General features: G+C 45.5%; 2 protein-coding genes across 3 annotated transcripts; both read left to right on the top strand.

The window, feature by feature from the left end:
- Positions 1-8,295: 8,295 nt before the first annotated feature.
- LOC123156296 (E3 ubiquitin-protein ligase RFI2) lies at positions 8,296-13,699 on the top strand. 2 transcript variants are annotated; one of them, XM_044574434.1, is made up of 6 exons: positions 8,296-8,624; positions 10,261-10,424; positions 10,711-10,769; positions 12,107-12,132; positions 12,216-12,576; positions 12,911-13,699. In XM_044574434.1, the coding sequence occupies exons 1-6, from the start codon at positions 8,480-8,482 to the stop codon at positions 13,437-13,439; spliced, it is 1,284 nt and encodes a 427-aa protein (XP_044430369.1). In that variant the 5' UTR covers positions 8,296-8,479; the 3' UTR covers positions 13,440-13,699. The 2 variants fall into 2 exon arrangements, with proteins under 2 accessions (XP_044430369.1, XP_044430368.1); XM_044574433.1 differs by having other exon boundaries at positions 8,298-8,624; positions 12,207-12,576.
- Positions 13,700-14,679: 980 nt separating this feature from the next.
- On the top strand, positions 14,680-16,833 carry LOC123163217 (uncharacterized). Its single transcript, XM_044580958.1, has 2 exons — positions 14,680-15,882; positions 16,490-16,833. The coding sequence occupies exon 1, from the start codon at positions 14,717-14,719 to the stop codon at positions 15,875-15,877; it is 1,161 nt and encodes a 386-aa protein (XP_044436893.1). The 5' UTR covers positions 14,680-14,716; the 3' UTR covers positions 15,878-15,882; positions 16,490-16,833.
- Positions 16,834-17,887: the final 1,054 nt, after the last annotated feature.

The following is a 17,887-nucleotide window of genomic DNA, read 5'->3' on the forward strand; positions in this document are numbered from 1 at the left end:
CCTTGGCCTTCTGAAGATTCTTCTTGGCCAGCTCCAGATCCAGGTTGAGACTGATCTGCTTCTTCTCCAACTCAGCAAATTGGGCCCCAAGCTCACAAGATTTCTGCAGTCAACAAATAAAACACGGTAGTTGAAGAAACAAAGGTCAATCATAGCAAAAGATGTTCTAAGACTACTACCGAATTAAACATTCAACAGTAGTCTCGGGGACTACACCCAGTGGGTGCACTTGGTGTGCCCCCACTGGTCCGATTTACCACTCGGGATGGTCTGCCCAGCACGAGTATAAAAAAAATAGAGAGATTCTCAGACCCCAGTCGACTGCCCGCAGTCGACCGCAGTCTCGGGGACTAACCCAGTGGGTGCACACTCAGCATGCCACCACTGGCGTGGATCCCACTCGGTACAATTTGTTCCGCCGAGTTAAAGAACTGTAAAGAGACATTTGATAAAGACCCCCACCGAATCAAACATCCGACAGCTGTCTCGGGGACTACACCTAGTGGGTGCACTCTGCGTGCCCCCACTGGTTCAAAGATACACTCGACTCAACCTAGTCGACTCAAGTGGAAGAACTATTCAGCAAAAGTTAAAACACCCAGTGGGTAAATGGATATAAAGTGCAGACTCATGATAGATGCACATAAAAGGGTTCCAAAACGCTCATCCAAGGACATCTTACGGATAATAAAGTAGCAGTTTCTGTTTAGTCGGAAATCAACTCACCTTGACATTCATTTGCAGAGCAGAGCTGGCATCGTAGGCAGCCTTGCTAGCCTCATGCGCCACCTTCATTTGATCCATCATAAAACCCGCTTGGAGTACAGCTTCCGTAATAGCACCCACCGGGTCTTTTGGGATATGATGGGTAACAAAGAGTGGAGTTGGTGGAACAGTCGGAGCAGCCAGAGGATCTGAGGCATGGAGTCGCACGGATAGAGCAGGGACTTGAGCGATCAACGCCGAAGGACGATCAGTCAACACAGGATCAGCAAAAGAAACAGAAACCCGAATTGGATCTCCGGATTGCTGGATCACTATTTCTGGCACTGACGTCGACTGAGGCACCTTGCTGGAAGGCACTCTCCTGCTCGAAGTCCTGCCCATTCTTCCCGTGTTCTTCTGGGGCACTTCTTCATCATTGTCTGGAAGTTCAATGACACCTTGTGGTGCCGCACAAGACTCGACCATAAGAGTTCAGTCGACCGATAGTTCAACCGATAAAACAAGCACAAAATTGTAGAATTGTACCCGCTTTGGAAGTGGCCGCGTCTTTAGTTTCTTCATCACCTTGAGCCTTGTCAATGTCCATGGAGGTCCCAGAAGTTGCAGCACTAAAAGATTCAGAACCAACTCGGTCAAACAGAGGAATGAGTCGACGGTAATGTAGAGAAATACAAAACACTCATGCAAAATCGACGGGAATGTCCATCTTGATCTTGGGCAGGGTCTTCCGAAGCTTTGTGAGGGTGACCTTGGGCTACTTGGCGGCCTTCTCAAACGGTTCCAGAGTCGAAGTCTGAGTGCATTTTTGCACTTGTGTGCTTGGAGGAGCTGCCCTGTTACGCCCACCTGTAGGGTCATGAGACTGTTTTGGATTAGCGTTCTGTGCGAGGTGGTGAGTCGACTTCTTCACCATTGTCCGACTCATCACTGTCCCCCTCTTCATCATCGTCATCGGGAGATTGCCAGTCAGCACTTTTGTCCGCGCTCTCCGCTCCCTCCTGGACTTGCTCCCTGTTTGGCATCGAATACATCTCAGTATAAATCTGCAAGGCAAGAAGTTAAACAAGCATCAATCGGAATTCAAGGATATCTACAAATCAAAATAAAAGGCACTCGGTAGCAAGGATCAGACCTTATCCGGCTCATTTTTAGCGTCGAATGGTGCAACCCTTCTGGACCCCCTGGGGTTGTCTTTGTTCCCAGTGATGCTCTGCAGCCACTGTGCCAACGTATCATTGGGGACCTCCTCTGGGTGGACCCGAGCGGTGTCATTGGTTCCCGAATACATCCACATTGGATGATCACGAGCTTGGAGTGGTTGAATGCGTCAATCGAGAAACACCTCTAGCAAATCCATGCCAGTCACACCCTCACGGACCAATTGGACTACCCACTCGACTAGCATGGACACCTCTACTTTCTCTGCCGCAGTCACGATCAGTGAAGAAGATTGCTGGACTCGATCCATGGTGAAGGGAGGAAGACCGGTCGACTGACCGGGGGTCGGAATATCTTGGCAGTAGAACCAGGCCGACTGCCATCCCCTAACCCACTCGGGAAGTGTCATAGGGGGGAAAGTACTCCTAACCCTTATCTGAATCCCTAAACCCCCGCACATTTGGATCACGTGTGTCCTCTCGTCAGTCGGATTCGCCTTGTTCATAGATTGGGAACGGCAGGTAAAGATGTGTTTGAATAGACCCCAATGCGGTCTACAACCCAAGAAGTTTCCGCACATATAAACATATGCAGCAAGGTATGTGATAGTGTTGGGAGAAAAATGGTGGAGTTGGGCACCGAAAAAGTTCAGGAAACCCTAGAAGAAGGGATGCGGAGGCAGAGAGAAACCACGGTCGACGTGAGTTGCAAGGAGGATGCACTCACCCTCCTGCGGTTGAGGCTCGATCTCGTTCCCCGACAGCCTCCAAGACTCGTCGGCAATCAAGCCCACGGTGGCCAGATCTTCCAGTTCCTCTGTCTTGATCATGGACCGAATCCAGTCCCCCTGGATCCAACCAAGGAAGCAATCCGGACCTCGACGATGATCCCCGACTCTTCTTCTTGCCCTTCATTGTCCCCGTCGCTTTCTTCGCGCGCTCCAGGGCCGCCATCTTGTCCTTAACCATGGCGGCAGACTGTGCATGAGCGGAGCGGCGGCGTTGAGAGCGGAGGAGAAAGCAGTGGTGAAGCAGAGGAAGAAGAAGGGGAATAAGGCGCACTGTGCAAACGCATCGGCCTCGACGCCTTTTATGAGCCTGCTTCTGAGTGGCTGACGCGTGGGCCCAAGCAATCCTGTCAAATCCTGCAACAGTCGCGCGTCCGATACGTGGCGAAAAAGGTGGCGCAAAAATCGAGGCACCCCTGTCTTTCCACACCATTTATTGTGGTTCCCTCCGTCCCGCGCGCTTCCCCAAAGTTTTGAATCCCGTGAGATCCAGGAACCGCAGAGTAACCAATCGTGCCGAAGATTTCTTACCATATCAGCACTCGAAGACTGCCAGTATAGTTCACTCGACGACCTCTGAATCGATCAAGGGGACTAAAATAAAATTGAAGTTTCTGCATGATTCCCGAACTTAGTAAGAATGCCTGCGAAGATCAGGACGGGATCAACTTCAACTCTCTTTTCACTCCGACCTCAATCCATTCGGGGGCTAATGACGATGCCATGGACCTAGGGTAGGGTCATAGGCCTGACCTACATGCCCTACCCAAAGTCACTACCCTAGAATCAAGAACATTCAAAGTGTAACAAGAGATACCGACTGAAGCAACCTTAGAATGCAATCCACTCGACCAATTACCTCACTCGGATACCCCAATTCCATTCGACCAAGATGAAGTCACTCGGCCATACAAGAAACCACTTAGAGTGCAGAAGACCTAGAGTCGCTCAGGATGGCAACGGTCAGGCGTTCACTCTGTAGTCTTAAAGATCATTAATAGCTCTTTATAGCCGGCATTACCAGTAACGCCCCGTCTTAATGTACATTGAACTCTATAACGGGGGGCGGCTGGGATCCCGGCGCACTCTATATAAGCCACCCCCACCTCTGGCACAAGGGTTCGCACCCCCTATAACACACACCATATTCCAGTCGACCGCCTCAGGGCACCAAGATGTAGGGCTTTTACCTCCTCCGAGAGGGGCCTAAACTCGTAAACTCGTGTGTACAATCTCGCCGTAGCTAGGGCCTTGCCTCCTCATACGTACCCCCTACTCTTACTGTCAGACTTAGTACCACGACAACTCCCTTCCCCTTTCACTGGCCAAGGGGGGAAGGAGAGGAATCCTTCCCCCACTAGGATTCGGCCTCCCGGAAGGGGGAACGGGGGCGTCTCCCCTATTGGGCCTTGGTTGCCCAATTCTTTCTCCACCACTTGGCCATGTTAGGCCCGTTGATATTAGATTAAATATAAAAGCCCGCTAACTATTACTAGCGCATATTATAACATCACTGTAAACATTTTTCACCTATATATTAATTATCGGTTATACCCAGTATTATCCGATAAACTCTGAAACCCTTTTGGTGACTCCGAGACACTTCCAGTTCCTCTTGGAACTATTCTGAATATTAATGAAAAAATTCCACAAATATATTCACATCACTCCCATCCTACTAACACTCAGCAGATCATGATTGCCTTAAGCTTGTGACCCCATAGGTTCGGTAACTCATAGACAAGAACGAGACTGTTCGTTCAATGACCAATAGCGGAATTGTGGACGTCCATATCGATCCCTATGAGCACACGAATGATACTCAAATGAACCTTTGGTTATCATGTAATGTTCCCTTTGCTTCGCGATACTTCACAAAACCCAGGATGCATCGGTATCCTCCTGAGTCATCACATGCTCACTATACCGTTATCCTTGTTACCGGTTCTGTTCTTGTTTCTCGTTGTCGTGTTCTGGTATCCTCGTGACATAGTCACCTATGTTTGGACAGATAATGATGGATGTCACCACACCTATAGGGCCCTAGAATATCTCTCCATTGCCAGAGGATCAAATTCCACTCTCGAGCAATCTAGTCCCTTATCAAACTTTTCGATGAGCCTATAAGTTGTCGTTATGATCACCGTGTTATAGGTGACGCATTTTAGCAACCCCAAAGTCTACCATATGGTAGGAAGTGACTATGATACTCTCATGGTCTAAGGAGCAAAATCACATGTTAACTCTCTGTGTTAGTACAATTGATTACTGACGATATAAACTCAATTCATAATAGACAAGTTTGGGTCGATTCAATATGGTCGTCCTTCTAATCTCATAATCTGAATGTTGTTTTAGGGTCATCATTTACACTTAATGGCGTCGATAATTCTAATGATGCTCACATAAAAGACAAAAAATTGAAGCGCAAAGAGAGCATCATATAGCATGTGAAAAACAAGGTTAAGTCTGAAATACTTCCTATGCATATGCATTTTATAGGGAAAAGTTTACCAAGACAAGCAAAAACTAGCATATGCAATGAAGAATAAGAAACAATAGCAATGTCAACATAACGAGAGGTAATTTAGTAACATGAAAATTTGTACAACCATATTTTCTTCTCTCCTAATAACTACATGTAGGATCATATTCAAATTCAACAATATAGCTATCATATAGAATTTTCTCTTCATGATCCACGCGCATAAAAGTTTATAATCTTCCAAGATAGTGGGATTAACATCAACTAAACTCCTGACCTCTTTAAACCCACTTTTATCAAAAAAAAATCATAAGATTGAACACTCTCCAAATATGTGAGATTATTTTACCTAGAGTTGACACTCTTAAGAACCCACTTTCAATATTATCGGAGACATATTCATCATGAGGCTTACATACGTTTTTAAGATCATAAGAAGCATTATCACCCTAATCATGATCATTGTAATAAGTAGTGGACATAGCAAAATTAGCATCCCCAAGCTTGGGGTTTTGCATATTATTAGCACAATTGACATTAATAGAATTAATAATAACATCATTGCAATCATACTTTTCATTCAAGGAGCTATCGTGAATCACTTTATAAATTACTTCTTTTAGCACTTCATCATAATTTTCAGATTAGAAAATTTCAAGCAAAACTTCATAAATATAATCTAGTGCACTCAACTCACTAGCAATTGGTTCATAATAATTGAATCTTGTAAAAAAATTAAGAAGTGGATGTGGGTCCATAAAGTTTTTGTTTCTAATTTGGAATAAATATGCAATTATGCCAAGCGAACAAGCAAACAACCCAAGTAAGACATAAAGGCAAACGAAAAAAGGCAAATAAAAAGGGCAAATATTTTTGTCTTTTTCTAAAAACGTTTTTGAAGTGGGGGAGAGGAAAACGAGAGACAAATGAAAAATAATGTAGTGCAAGAGATGTGAGTTTATGATAGGTACTCAGATTGGCTTGATGTAGAACCTCCCGGGCAACGGTGTCAGAAATTCTTCCTGCTACTTCTTTAGCTTGCGTTGATTTTTTCCTTCAGAGGAAAGGATGATGTAGCAAAGTAGAGATAAGTAGTTCCCTTAGTTAAGAACCAAGGTATCAATTCAATAGGAGGAACACACAAATCTCCAATAGATGCACCTGCACAAACTAACAAACACTTACACTCAACGCGAAAAATGGGTTGTCATTCTCTTCACCGTCACTAGCAAGAGTGAGATCTAATAGAGATATGTATAAAAGATAAGTAAAAGTGTAACATAAAGTAAATAGAAATAAATTGTAGCAAGGTATTTTTGTATCTTTGGTTTTATAGATTTGAAAATAATATGATAACAAATAGACCCGAGGGCCATAGGTTTCATTAGAGGCTTCTCTCTTGAAGAAAGCATACGGTGGGTGTCGTGGAATAGTCACGTCAGATGTCCTCGTGAAAGGACTTAGTTGTGGAGCCATCACAACTAGGAAGCTTGAAGGGGTTAAATCGGGACAAGAGACACGAGAGAGTTTATACTAGTTCGGCCCTTTACGGTGAAGATAAGGCCTACGTCTAGTTGGGTTGGTATTGATGTTTCGATAACCAGGGAGCGAGACACGCTATGCCCGGTTCTCAATGTGTTGTTTCTTGCCCTAAGTCGCTAGTAGGTCGTCCCCTTATATACACGGGTTGACGCCCACCGGCTTATAGAGTCCCGGCCGGCTTATAAACAGAATCCAGCTCGGTGACCAGTTAAATCTACCTTACGTTACAAGTCATGCCATCATGGCGATTTACTACAATGGGCTTAAGCCGCCCGTGGGCCTTAAGCTCTTTATGAACCGCCATCTTCATGCTTGGCCTTGGGCTTCCTCTGATGAGTACTCTTTGCGTAACCTGGCCCCTCCTGGGCGGCTTACACAAATAGTCATATCCCCAACAGTGGGTGAACAAATTACTGTTGAACACTTGATAGAAAAGCGCATAATTATGACGATATCCAAGTCAATGATCATGAATATAGGCATCACGTCCGTGACAAGTAGACCGACTCCTGTCTGCATCTACTACTATTACTCCATACATCGACCGTTATCCAGAATGCATCTAGTGTATTAAGTTAACAAGAACGGAGTAACACCTTAAGGAAGATGGCATGATGTAGAGGGATAGATCCAAAGCAATATGGTAAACCCCCCATCTTTTTATCCTTAATGGCAACAATACAAATACGTTCCTCGCTACCCCTATTGTCACTGGGTAAGGACACCGCAACATTGAACCCAAAACAAAGCATCTCTCCCATTGCAAGATTGACCAATCTAGTTGTCCAAACCAAATCAATATATCAGAGAGAAATACAAAGATATCTTAATCATGCATAAAAAGAGTCCAGAGCAGACTCAAATAATATTCATAGATAGCCTGATCATAAACTCGCAATTCATCGGATCTCAACAAACACACCGCAAAAGAAGATTACATCGAATAGATCTCCGAGAACATCGAAGAGAACATTGTATTGAAGATCAAAGAAAGAGAAGAAGTCGTCTACTAGCTATGGACCCGTAGGTCTGTGGTAAACTACTCACACATCATCGGAAGGACCGCAAGGTTGATGTAGAGGCCCCCCATGATCGAATCCCCCTCCGGTAGAGTGTCGGAAAAGGCCCCAAGATGAGATCTCACGAGAACAGAAGCTTGCGGCGCGGAAACTTATTTTTGGTGTGCCCCTGAGAATATTTGGGTATTATGAAGCTGAGATTAGGATTAGGAGAGTCTCGAGGGGTCCATAAACATTTTTCTCACAGCTAAAAATCTTACAAACAACCGAAAAAGGAGACTTTTTCCAGCCCTCTACTCAGCACAAAGATTAAGCTCTTTATTATTCGCAGAGAAGAAGAAGAATATGCTCCTTGCAAACTCGGAACACGTGTAACTTGGGCGGGTAAAAACCGAGCAACAAACCTAAAAGCAAACGGATAGCTAGCCTAAAAATAACATGTCTGCTAAAACCAACCAAATCATCATGTGCATCGCCCGGCTTACGTCCACGAACGGCATCGCCACGCACGAGCAACACACGGCGAAATGCAAATTCGTCCAGCGCATTCTTATCCATCTTTCTCATTTCAGCGAATTCCAACCCACCCCCTTCCGTTCGCTCGGACACACCCTCCTCATTTCTCTCTCTCTCTCCTCTCTCCTCACGAACAGCACCGCACCTCCCCTCTCTCTCCTCTCCTCTCCCGTGCGAGCTGCCGCCCCCCCACGAGCGCGCCCGCGAGAGAGGCAGGGGGAGCCCCGGCGCCGGGGGGAGGAGGCGATGGATCTGGAGAGATCGCCGCCGCCCGATCACGCGGCGGAGGCGGCAGGGGGCGGGGCGTGCTCCATCTGCCTGGATCCGGTGGCTGGGCGCGCCGGGGGCAGGTCCATCGCCAAGCTGCAATGCGGCCACGAGTTCCACCTAGGTCAGATTCCTTCTCCTCCACTGCCCCTGCTAGCTAGGACGTGCTGTTTTCAACCGGATCTGTGCGCGAGGGACGGACGCGGGTTAGCTCATGTAATTCCACGTGCAAGAGAAGCTTAGGCGGTTTGATTTTAGGCTGTGGACTGTAAAAAAATGGGCGATCGGCGTGGAAAGTTCGCAGGTATGGACGTCTGGATGGTGATGGAGTGGAATTGCATGTCAAAGTACTCGTGGTGAGTTTGTGTGTCCCTGTTGGAGCTGTGAGGCCTGCATGAGCTAGGGTTATTTCAAGCATATGTATTTGAGGGTGATTCCAATTCGAGCTGTGTTCGTTGATGATACTTAGTATAGTGGGCATTTCCTTCTAATTTTTATTTTATTTTTTGCAATAAAATGAGATGTCACGACATTGTTTTAGTCTTCTAGCTACAAAGACACTGAGCTCTTGATGCTTTTTGCTCCAATTTGATCCATCCATTCTATGCGTTGTAAGGGCTATATAATCCCGCGTTGGATGCGGTGCTTCCGTTACCATCATTTATCAGGGTGTTTCACCTTGTTCTTGTTCCCTGTAAAGCAGACAAGTGCTGTGGTGGTTGCCTGAATCACTAGTGTTCTTTGAGGGTTTTGTCGCTGCCTGGTCCATTAATTGTCCGTTTCTTTGTTAGGTAAATTGTATGTGCTGTTTGTTTCGGGAACTGGCAAACTCAACTTCCAAATTATGATGTGTTAACCTTGGCATAACATAGGTGAATGCTCCATGAGTGTATTGGATAATTCTATGATGCACATTAATTTTACCCGGCTATTAAAAGAAAACAGAATAATAGTGAATTGAGGGGATTAATTAATGATGTGCACTAGTCTAGGAACCAAACTAGACATTTTTCTTTTCAAGTTCCATGACAAATAACGTAATCACTCGGGTAAATCATGCATGCAAGAAATCGTGGCACATTATTCTGGAATCGACTCAAGCATCTTCAAACAACAGTTATAGCTACACATCTACACATTATGTGGTTTTGCTAGTGAATACATTTGCCTTTTATACCATGATGAAGATACTAGCTTGAATTAGGTCCATCTCCAGCCTGTATTTGTTCAAGCACAATCTGTGAATATCACATGCTGATTAGTTCAATTTTGTATTGCTATTATATACTACTCTTAGCTTTTGCTTTGGATGTTTAATGCTTCCGAGTATGTGCCTATATCATTTCCTCTGCATGCATCTTCATGCATTTGTAAAAACATAATTAAACTACTCATTTTTCTTTTCAAGTTCCATGACCAATCACGTAATCACTCAGGTAAATCATGCATGCAAGAAACAGTGGCACATTATTCTGGAATTGACTTGATCATCTTCAAACAACGACTATGGCTACACGTCTACACATCATGTAGTTGTGCTAGTGAATAAGTTTGCCTTTTATACCATGAAGAGACTAGCTTGAATTAAGACCGTCTTCAACTTATATTTGTTCAAGCACAATCTGTGAATACCACATGCTAATTAGTTCAATTTTGTATCACTATTATATACGTAGTACTCTTAGCTTTTAGTTTGGATGTTTAATGTGCCGAGTATTTGTAAAAATATAGTTGAACTAAACAACTCCTTTTTCTGCTAGACTGCATTGGATCAGCATTCAATGCGAAAGGGGCAATGCAATGCCCTAATTGCCGGAAGATAGAGAAAGGCCGCTGGCTTTATGCAACTGGACAATGTCCATCTCCTGATATTGATATAGGTGGCTGGGTGACTGGTGAAACCTATGATATTGCTTCTGATCTTGTAAGTGCTCTTGTGATAGTAAACACACATCTAAGGGTTCAAAACAATATTAAGACGTGTTATGTTGTTCAAGTTTCTTCTTAAATAGTGACATTTATTGGTTTGTCTAGCATATGCATTCCACGAGGTGTCATATGAGCCTCGTGCCTTACGGTTTTGATGTGCTGCTTGCATTCATTTTACTGGTACAGAAGGCATTTTCAGTTTTGGAATGTCGTCGGCATTCGACATCATTTTACCTGTTTCATATTTTATATTCTGATATATCTGTTGTATTGACTTGCAGCCATTTGGATTTCAGTGGTGCCCTTTTAATGGATTCACACAACTAGCATCCGTTTTTGAGTAAGGATATCTCCTCACATCTTAATATATATGGTTTTTGGAACATGTGGTTAATGATCTAAAAGCAAGAAGGAAAATGGGCTTTTACTTAATTTCATAAGAGAATATGCCGTGGTCTTATGCCATATTGATGGGTGTGTTGATACTGGTTTTTCAAATTGTACGAGATGCTGCCTCCTTCTTGCCTCTCTTAAACCTTATGTCTCAAAGCATTAATGTAATGTGAGTGCTAAACCGTAAATTGAATGGAACCTTTCCACAACCTATTACCTAAAGAGAAGCCATTTTATGGTTCCTAATGTGACATTGAGTGCTGTCATGCATGATTTGTTATAATGTATTAATGTTTGCAGTTGATTTGGTATAATATTTGCAGTTGTCACCCAACACAATTTCTTGATTAATGCTTAGATTTCTATTCCTAATATGTCCTGTCCAAGCTTTTAAATCTAGGCCGATATGACCGATATATAGGCTGATATATCAGTTTTGGGGCTGTACCGATATAAACATAACATATCATTTTCACACATATCATCTGATATGGACCGAAATATCGACCGATATGGCCGATATGTGACCCGATCATGGATTTCGAGTCGCTCGACTAGTCGCGACTAGTCGACGACTAGTCTATGAGTCACAAAATATGGTCGACTCAGCTTAGTGTCGACTCGTGACTCTGAGTCGCGACTAGTCACAACGCAGGCTCGACTTCTTCCAAGTCGCTGCCCCAGAGCAACTCATGCGACTCGCATGAGTCGCGGCTCGAAAACCATGGACCCGATATGCCCACTGATATATAGACCGGTACATTGATAAAGATAATGTATTTACAACTTCGTTTTATTTTCAAAGTCATGCATAATGTTTTCGTAGAAACACTCAAAACACATATATAATGTATTGTTTTTAATATTAAAGTGAGGATTTTGTTAATCTATCTTAAATAGTTTATTAGTTAACAAGTCATAAACAAGGAATTTAAATTTGTTATGCTAGAGCGTTGACACCATACATTTTTATTTTACTAAAATGACATTTTTGATCAAGAATATTTGAAAAAAAATATAGATATATTTCCTCCAATATATCTACATATCGCTCGATATATCACCCGATATCCGACATTCGATATGCTCAAGCCAAACCGATACGAACCCGATATACGATATTTTGAACCTTGGTCTTGTCTACGTCGTGCATTGCCCTTTCCTTGGTTCGCCGGTCACTGTCAGTTATTATTACTGGAACTTCTGTATTGCAAAACCTTTATTCACCTATGTTGATATTGTATACTTCATCAGGTTCTGAATTTATCCTGTACTTCTTTGCAGGGAGGGTGAAGCGGAGCCACCGTCTTGTAAGCATGTTGACCCAGAATTTTGACTAACGAAATTTCTATGTCGTTTATTGATTTTTGATAATTTTATGAAGATCATACAGTGGCAGACCATTCGAGTGCTGCAAGCAGTTCACTTGTTTGTCCTTATCTTTCACTGCGGGGTTTTCTCCATCCCGTGCATGTGCCTCTTGGTTCAAATTCTGGTGCTGAAGGCGCTTCATTTCATCGCCATCCAACTAGCTTGGAAGGCCATGCAGCTCCTGATTTGGGCAATACCCAAGCAGCTTTCCATGCAACTGAGCCAAGAATTCTTGATAGTGAGCACAGATATTTGACTAATCTTCCTGTATCGGGCATCCCGGATCATTCTGTAGCTCCATTTGGTATAGGACTTCCCAGATATGAAACCAGCAGCCAACAAAGATCAAGACCATATGTACACCACCATCCCCTAGTACACAGGTATGATCAATTCATGAATACCATCTAACTGTGAAATTTTACTTTCTAGACTAGATAAACCCCTCTTCAAAACTACAAAACTACAAATCCTTCACCAGTCACCACATAGGTGGGGTCTAATAGCCTGGATGATCTAAATCCCTGTGAAAAAAAAAATTCTTTTACAGAATCCTGAGAACATGATTTTTTTCTGTCTGATCTATGGTTTATGTGGGCTGTTTGGAAAACTAAATAAATCTTAGATAGGTTCTGCAGGTCATGCCTATCTCTTCCTGTGGTAGACCACCTACTATTTGCTTAGCTCTTACAAAGTTATAATGTCCAAATACTACAGGCCCACACCTCGCAATGGAAGCAATCTGGTGGCACCATTAGGGTCAGTTCCAGCTGTTATGGGCGAGACTAGAGGCCATGGTCATGGTGCGAGGGGACATATGTATCAACATTCGATGCACTCCTCAATGCAAAGCAGTCCTTTCCCTCCTACAGCTAGGAGGGTTAGGCCGAGGGCTTTGACGATCACGTCTTTCATTGCAGCAGCAGCAGCGTCGTCGGCCGAGGTTGGAGTGCCTCATGGATTTGCTCCACCTGCAGCTGTGAACAGGAGCCTTCCCTCTGATGGTGAAGGTGTCTCTAGACCACCCGTCGATCGACCATATGCGTGGGGCTGGGAGGGCTTTGGGCCATTCCCGTGGGTCCCTGTCGACGGCGAACCTCACTGGTGGAGCACGTTCAATCCGATGCAGAACCATACACATGGAGGTTTCACTCGAAGACCTGCTCCCGGGGAGCGGATACCGCAGAGCCACCCGGACAGTGTTTACCAGCCTGTGCCTCCCCTGAGGATGCCACCATTCTTGTGAAGAAAGACCATTTCTCCCATCGCTGTGTATATCGGGAATTATTTGTTTCGAGAGAGGCCGAGTTTAGACTGTTGAAGGGTACCCGAAATGATGCCACTGGCGTGTGCTTGGTGTTTTTAGGGTTCTCTTGCCAGCGGACCTGGATTTCATTCAAATGGCTGTGGTGACTTATGAGATCGCATATGTTGCGGTGGTCGGAATTGTTTGTAAACGTTTGCCGAAACTGCTGCCGTTGGACATGATTGTGATGCCATTACTCATTGCCGCAGTTGTTTCTCTCAAGTCGTGCTTTCCTGGATCTTGCATGGGTTTTGCTACCGGTTGTGTGTTTCTTCTTTTCTTGCATGGGCTGTGCTACCAGATCACCGGACGCAGGAGGTCGATCTGACAGCGAAGGCACTTGATGGCAACTAATATGGGGTACACAACTCCTCAAACTGTAGTTCAAATATTTCCATCGGATGTTTGATTGGATGAACTCTCCTTAAAAACACCCCATACCCCCGCATATAGATGGGGAGATGCAACTATATCCCTATAATCCCATCCACCGTGGAGGGAGCCAACCGTCTGGGCCGAAGCTAGTCGCGACCACGCCGCTGCATCGTCGGCGGCAAGGCAGCCTCCCCTTCCTGAGTTGGCCATCGGCAATCTCCACCGATACCACGCTGCCGGCCTTCTACATCAACACATCTCTAAAACCCTAAAAAATTATTTGGAGAGCCCCTAAACACACTTGGGCCCCGCTTGGATTCCTGTTTCCGATCGTATCCAGCTGGTTTATGATACACGTCTGGACTGGTCGTTTTGTTTTCAGGCGGAAAATTAGCTGTGACAGATAATTTATATCTGTAAAATAAATACCAGTATAAAAATTTACACCCAATCCAAGCGGGGCCTTGGAGGTTTTTGAGGGTACCGGTGGAGATGCTCAAAGCAGCTGGCCAGTGACATTTCCAACGCACGCATTAATGAAATAATCAAATCCTACCTAAATATTAATACACAATGTATATCTTGCATAATATTAATGTTTAATAGAATTAATATTTGCCTAATATTAACATGGAATCGTACACTATATATAGAAGAAGCAGCGTAGCTGCTTTCTCAGTGTGAACCTTCCTTCCCTTGCGACGCGTGAAACCCCACTCAAACTCAAAAGCAAACCAAACAGGAGCCCTCTCTTCTCGGCCGCCATCTCGCATACGCCGCCGCTCAACTCCCCACCCCACTCCACTCCACTCCATCAGCCACGTGCACGTACCGCCCGGAACATGCCGATGCCGGCGATCATGGACGACCTCCTGCCGGAGTTCTTCATCCGCCTGCCCACCCCTGAGGACCTCGCCCGCGTCACCGCCACCTGCTCCTCCTTCCGCCAAGCCGCCACCGACCGCGCCTGCACCCGCGAATTCCGCAGGCTCCACGCCCCTCCGCTCCTCGGCATCGTCGACGGCGCCGGCTTCCACCCCGCCCTCCCGCCCCACCCCTCCGCGCCCGCCGGGAGCGCCCTCGCAAACGCCCCCGGCAAGGACTTCTCATTCTCCTTCCTGCCCGCCCCCAACCGCTGGGTCATGAAGGACGCCAGCGACGGCCGCGTCCTCCTCGACCGGGCTCCCGAGGGCGTCAAGAAGGCGGAGTTTACGGAGGTCGTCGTGTGCGACCCCCTGCACCAGCGATACCTCCTGCTCCCCCCGGTCCCTCAAGACCAGCTGGTGGCGAACCCGGTGTGTATGGCATACGGGCCCTTCCTCGCTCCCCCCAGCGACGAGGAGGCGGAGGAGGCGCCAGACACGTCATTCCGAGTGATGTGGACAGCGCGCTGCGAGGCTAACATGGTCGCCTTCGTCTTCTCGTCCAGCTCCGGGCAATGGCGGGCGGTCCCGTCCCAGAGCTGGAGCGATCTGTTCGCCGTCGACATTGAGCTTTCATGGGGGCCTTGCTTGGTCGGGCGCCACTACGCCCATGGCTGCTTCTACTGGGAAACGAGTTGTCGGGGAATGTGGCTCGTGCTCCACGCCCGGACCATGGACTTCTCCCTTGTCGACATTCCATGCACAGCCGGAGGTGCTGGGCTAGACACAGCCATCGTGGAGGCAGGGGAAGGCAGGCTTGGGATGTTCGCGCTTGCATTTGTAGGTGGCGTATATTACCTCCACTACACCATTAGGGAAGCAGACAACCAGTGGAAGCTGAAGCAGACAGTGGCGCTGCGTTATGGGTACTGGTATTGCATCCTCGGTGCAACGGATGCCTACTTGCTCCTGTTAAAGCATGCTGACAACCGGTCATTGGAGCCGGCAGATTGCGAATGCCTCTCACTGGACATCAAGACGATGCGCCTTGAAAGGGTGTGCTCGTTGAAGCAATGGGGCGTAGATGCACAAATATATACCAACTTCCCACCATCGTTGCTGTCAGCCCCGACAATTTGAAATAGGTAAAGCTTTCTATTGGCTCAAAGTACCTTGTCTCGTCTTGATGGTTATCACATGCCTTAGTTATATGATGATGCTTATAGTTCCTTGCTGTATTTGTTTAGATTGTTTTTTTTGAGGATATGTTGTATTTTTTTAGTATGTCTGCATGTTGAAGCTTTCCATTACTTACTTGAATTTCAATTGCTGATCTTATATTTCTCACCAGCATACTTGGGCTTATAGTACATGTTTTCATATGCATCCATATCATGACCGTAATGAAGATTAGGTCCTATATATGACTAGTTTATCATCCATCCTTTAACATCACAACGGTTCAACAAATATCTGTGTGCCTTGAGATTCGTTTGGCATGTGGCCAGTTGTTTGATTTGCTGGAATACAAAACCGCAACTGGAAAATGCGCCAGTTTGGAATACGAAGGAATTTTCTGTTCCTATAACAGATCAATTGTATTGACTTCTCCTCTGCAAAATAAGATTGTATTGACTTTTGGTTATCATCGTATTGAGTATTGGCTACTTATCTTGTTAGTTGTGTCGATTGTTCTGATGCACAGTTTCATCCACACTGACCCTTGTTTTGTTTCTCTTGTTACTCGAACAGAAATTCCCATGTGAAGGACAAGGATACCAAGTCGTTGGATGGCATCTACGTCAGCGATAAGGGCGCCGTCGCTGCTGCATTTCATTGGTGTTTTACTAGTTTGTGCTGGTTGAGGAGGGAAGCAGATACTCTATATCATTTTTTTTCGTTTTTTTTTTGCGATGAAGATACTCTATGTTGTTGGATGCATGTTTGGGCCATCTGCCCTGTTTGATATTTGCCTGCTTGTTGTGGTATACAAGTAGAATCTCTTGTTCATTCCGGATTGATTAGGTTTTGGTTAGCAGCGAGTGCATGTGCGCAGCTGTTAAATGGAGGCTATGAACGTTTTCTTTTTTATGAAAGTGGAGGGTGAAAACATTGTTATGTCTGCCTGCATCTCGGCGCTAATAAAATGTTTCATAAGTGATGGTCATAATATTATTTATTTTTGCGGGGAGATGGTAATAAAATGATTGAAAAGGATAGAATCACACTTGCGTGCTTGCTAGGTCTGCTCCCTAGAAATGGCCCAGGAGCTGCTAGGCTTCTCCATTGGAAAAAAGTTGTACTGGGTAGGAACGAGCCCGGTGGCTTGCTGTAGCCAAGGCCAACACTACCAAGACCTTTAGCAGCGCAGCTCTAAAGGAAACACTAAAGTTTGTGGGGAATCTAGCTCATGTAAGGGAGATCAGAGAAGTTGACAATAATCTGTTGGTCATACAGGTTTTCTTCCTGGGCGATTGGAAGCGTGTCATGCACCATTGAATTTAGCGGGAGAAATAATTTTCCTGGAGGTCAAGTATGAGATGATCAGGTTTTTCCTATGCAGTTTGTGGACTCCTGTAGTGGGGCAATTTTCTAGTGGCAAAGAGAAGGAACAATGCAAATGACCCAAGAGAATGACCATGGGGGTAGATTGATGTAGGGTGGAACCCTATAGCGTCGATCTTTCATGTTTGGAGTGGATCCTACGGGGAATCACGAAGAACACGCGGAAGCACAAAGGGAAACACGGGGGAAAACGAGAGAGAATCACTCAACCAACAAGGAATCGATCACACAAGTGCTAGATCACCACACACATAAGAGATCCACAAGATCCAAAGTCAACAAAGGTAAGGATACAAAGGAACCGTTCTTCTCCAAGAGGAGGCCTTGATGTTCTTCCCTAGAAGGGGTCTTGAATCCGCTTGGGGGATCTTCTCTAAAGAGGTCGTGATCTCCGAGGAGAAGTATCCAAGTGGATGAGCAAAGGCTCTCACACAAATATGAGCTAATCCAATGCTAAGTCTCAAAGTGAGGAGAGGGGGTCCTATAAATAGACTAGGGGGCGAAGGGGTACATGGGCTCAGCCCAACACGCGCGCGCAGGCGCTGGCCGGATGATCCGGAGGAGGAGCCGGATGATCCGGGCTGG

The sequence above is a fragment of the Triticum aestivum genome, chromosome 7B (assembly GCF_018294505.1).
Source record: "Triticum aestivum cultivar Chinese Spring chromosome 7B, IWGSC CS RefSeq v2.1, whole genome shotgun sequence".
In the NCBI taxonomy this organism is placed as follows: Eukaryota; Viridiplantae; Streptophyta; class Magnoliopsida; order Poales; family Poaceae; genus Triticum; species Triticum aestivum.

Bases quoted from the DNA above. Each gene is read 5' to 3' on its own strand.
- LOC123156296 (XM_044574433.1), top strand. From the start codon at position 8,480: ATGGATCTGGAGAGATCGCCGCCGCCCGATCACGCGGCGGAGGCGGCA. The intron at 10,770-12,106 runs GTAAGGATATCT...ACTTCTTTGCAG, and splicing joins CAACTAGCATCCGTTTTTGA to GGAGGGTGAAGCGGAGCCAC. The intron at 12,577-12,910 runs GTATGATCAATT...CAAATACTACAG, and splicing joins CACCATCCCCTAGTACACAG to GCCCACACCTCGCAATGGAA.
- LOC123163217 (XM_044580958.1), top strand. From the start codon at position 14,717: ATGCCGATGCCGGCGATCATGGACGACCTCCTGCCGGAGTTCTTCATC.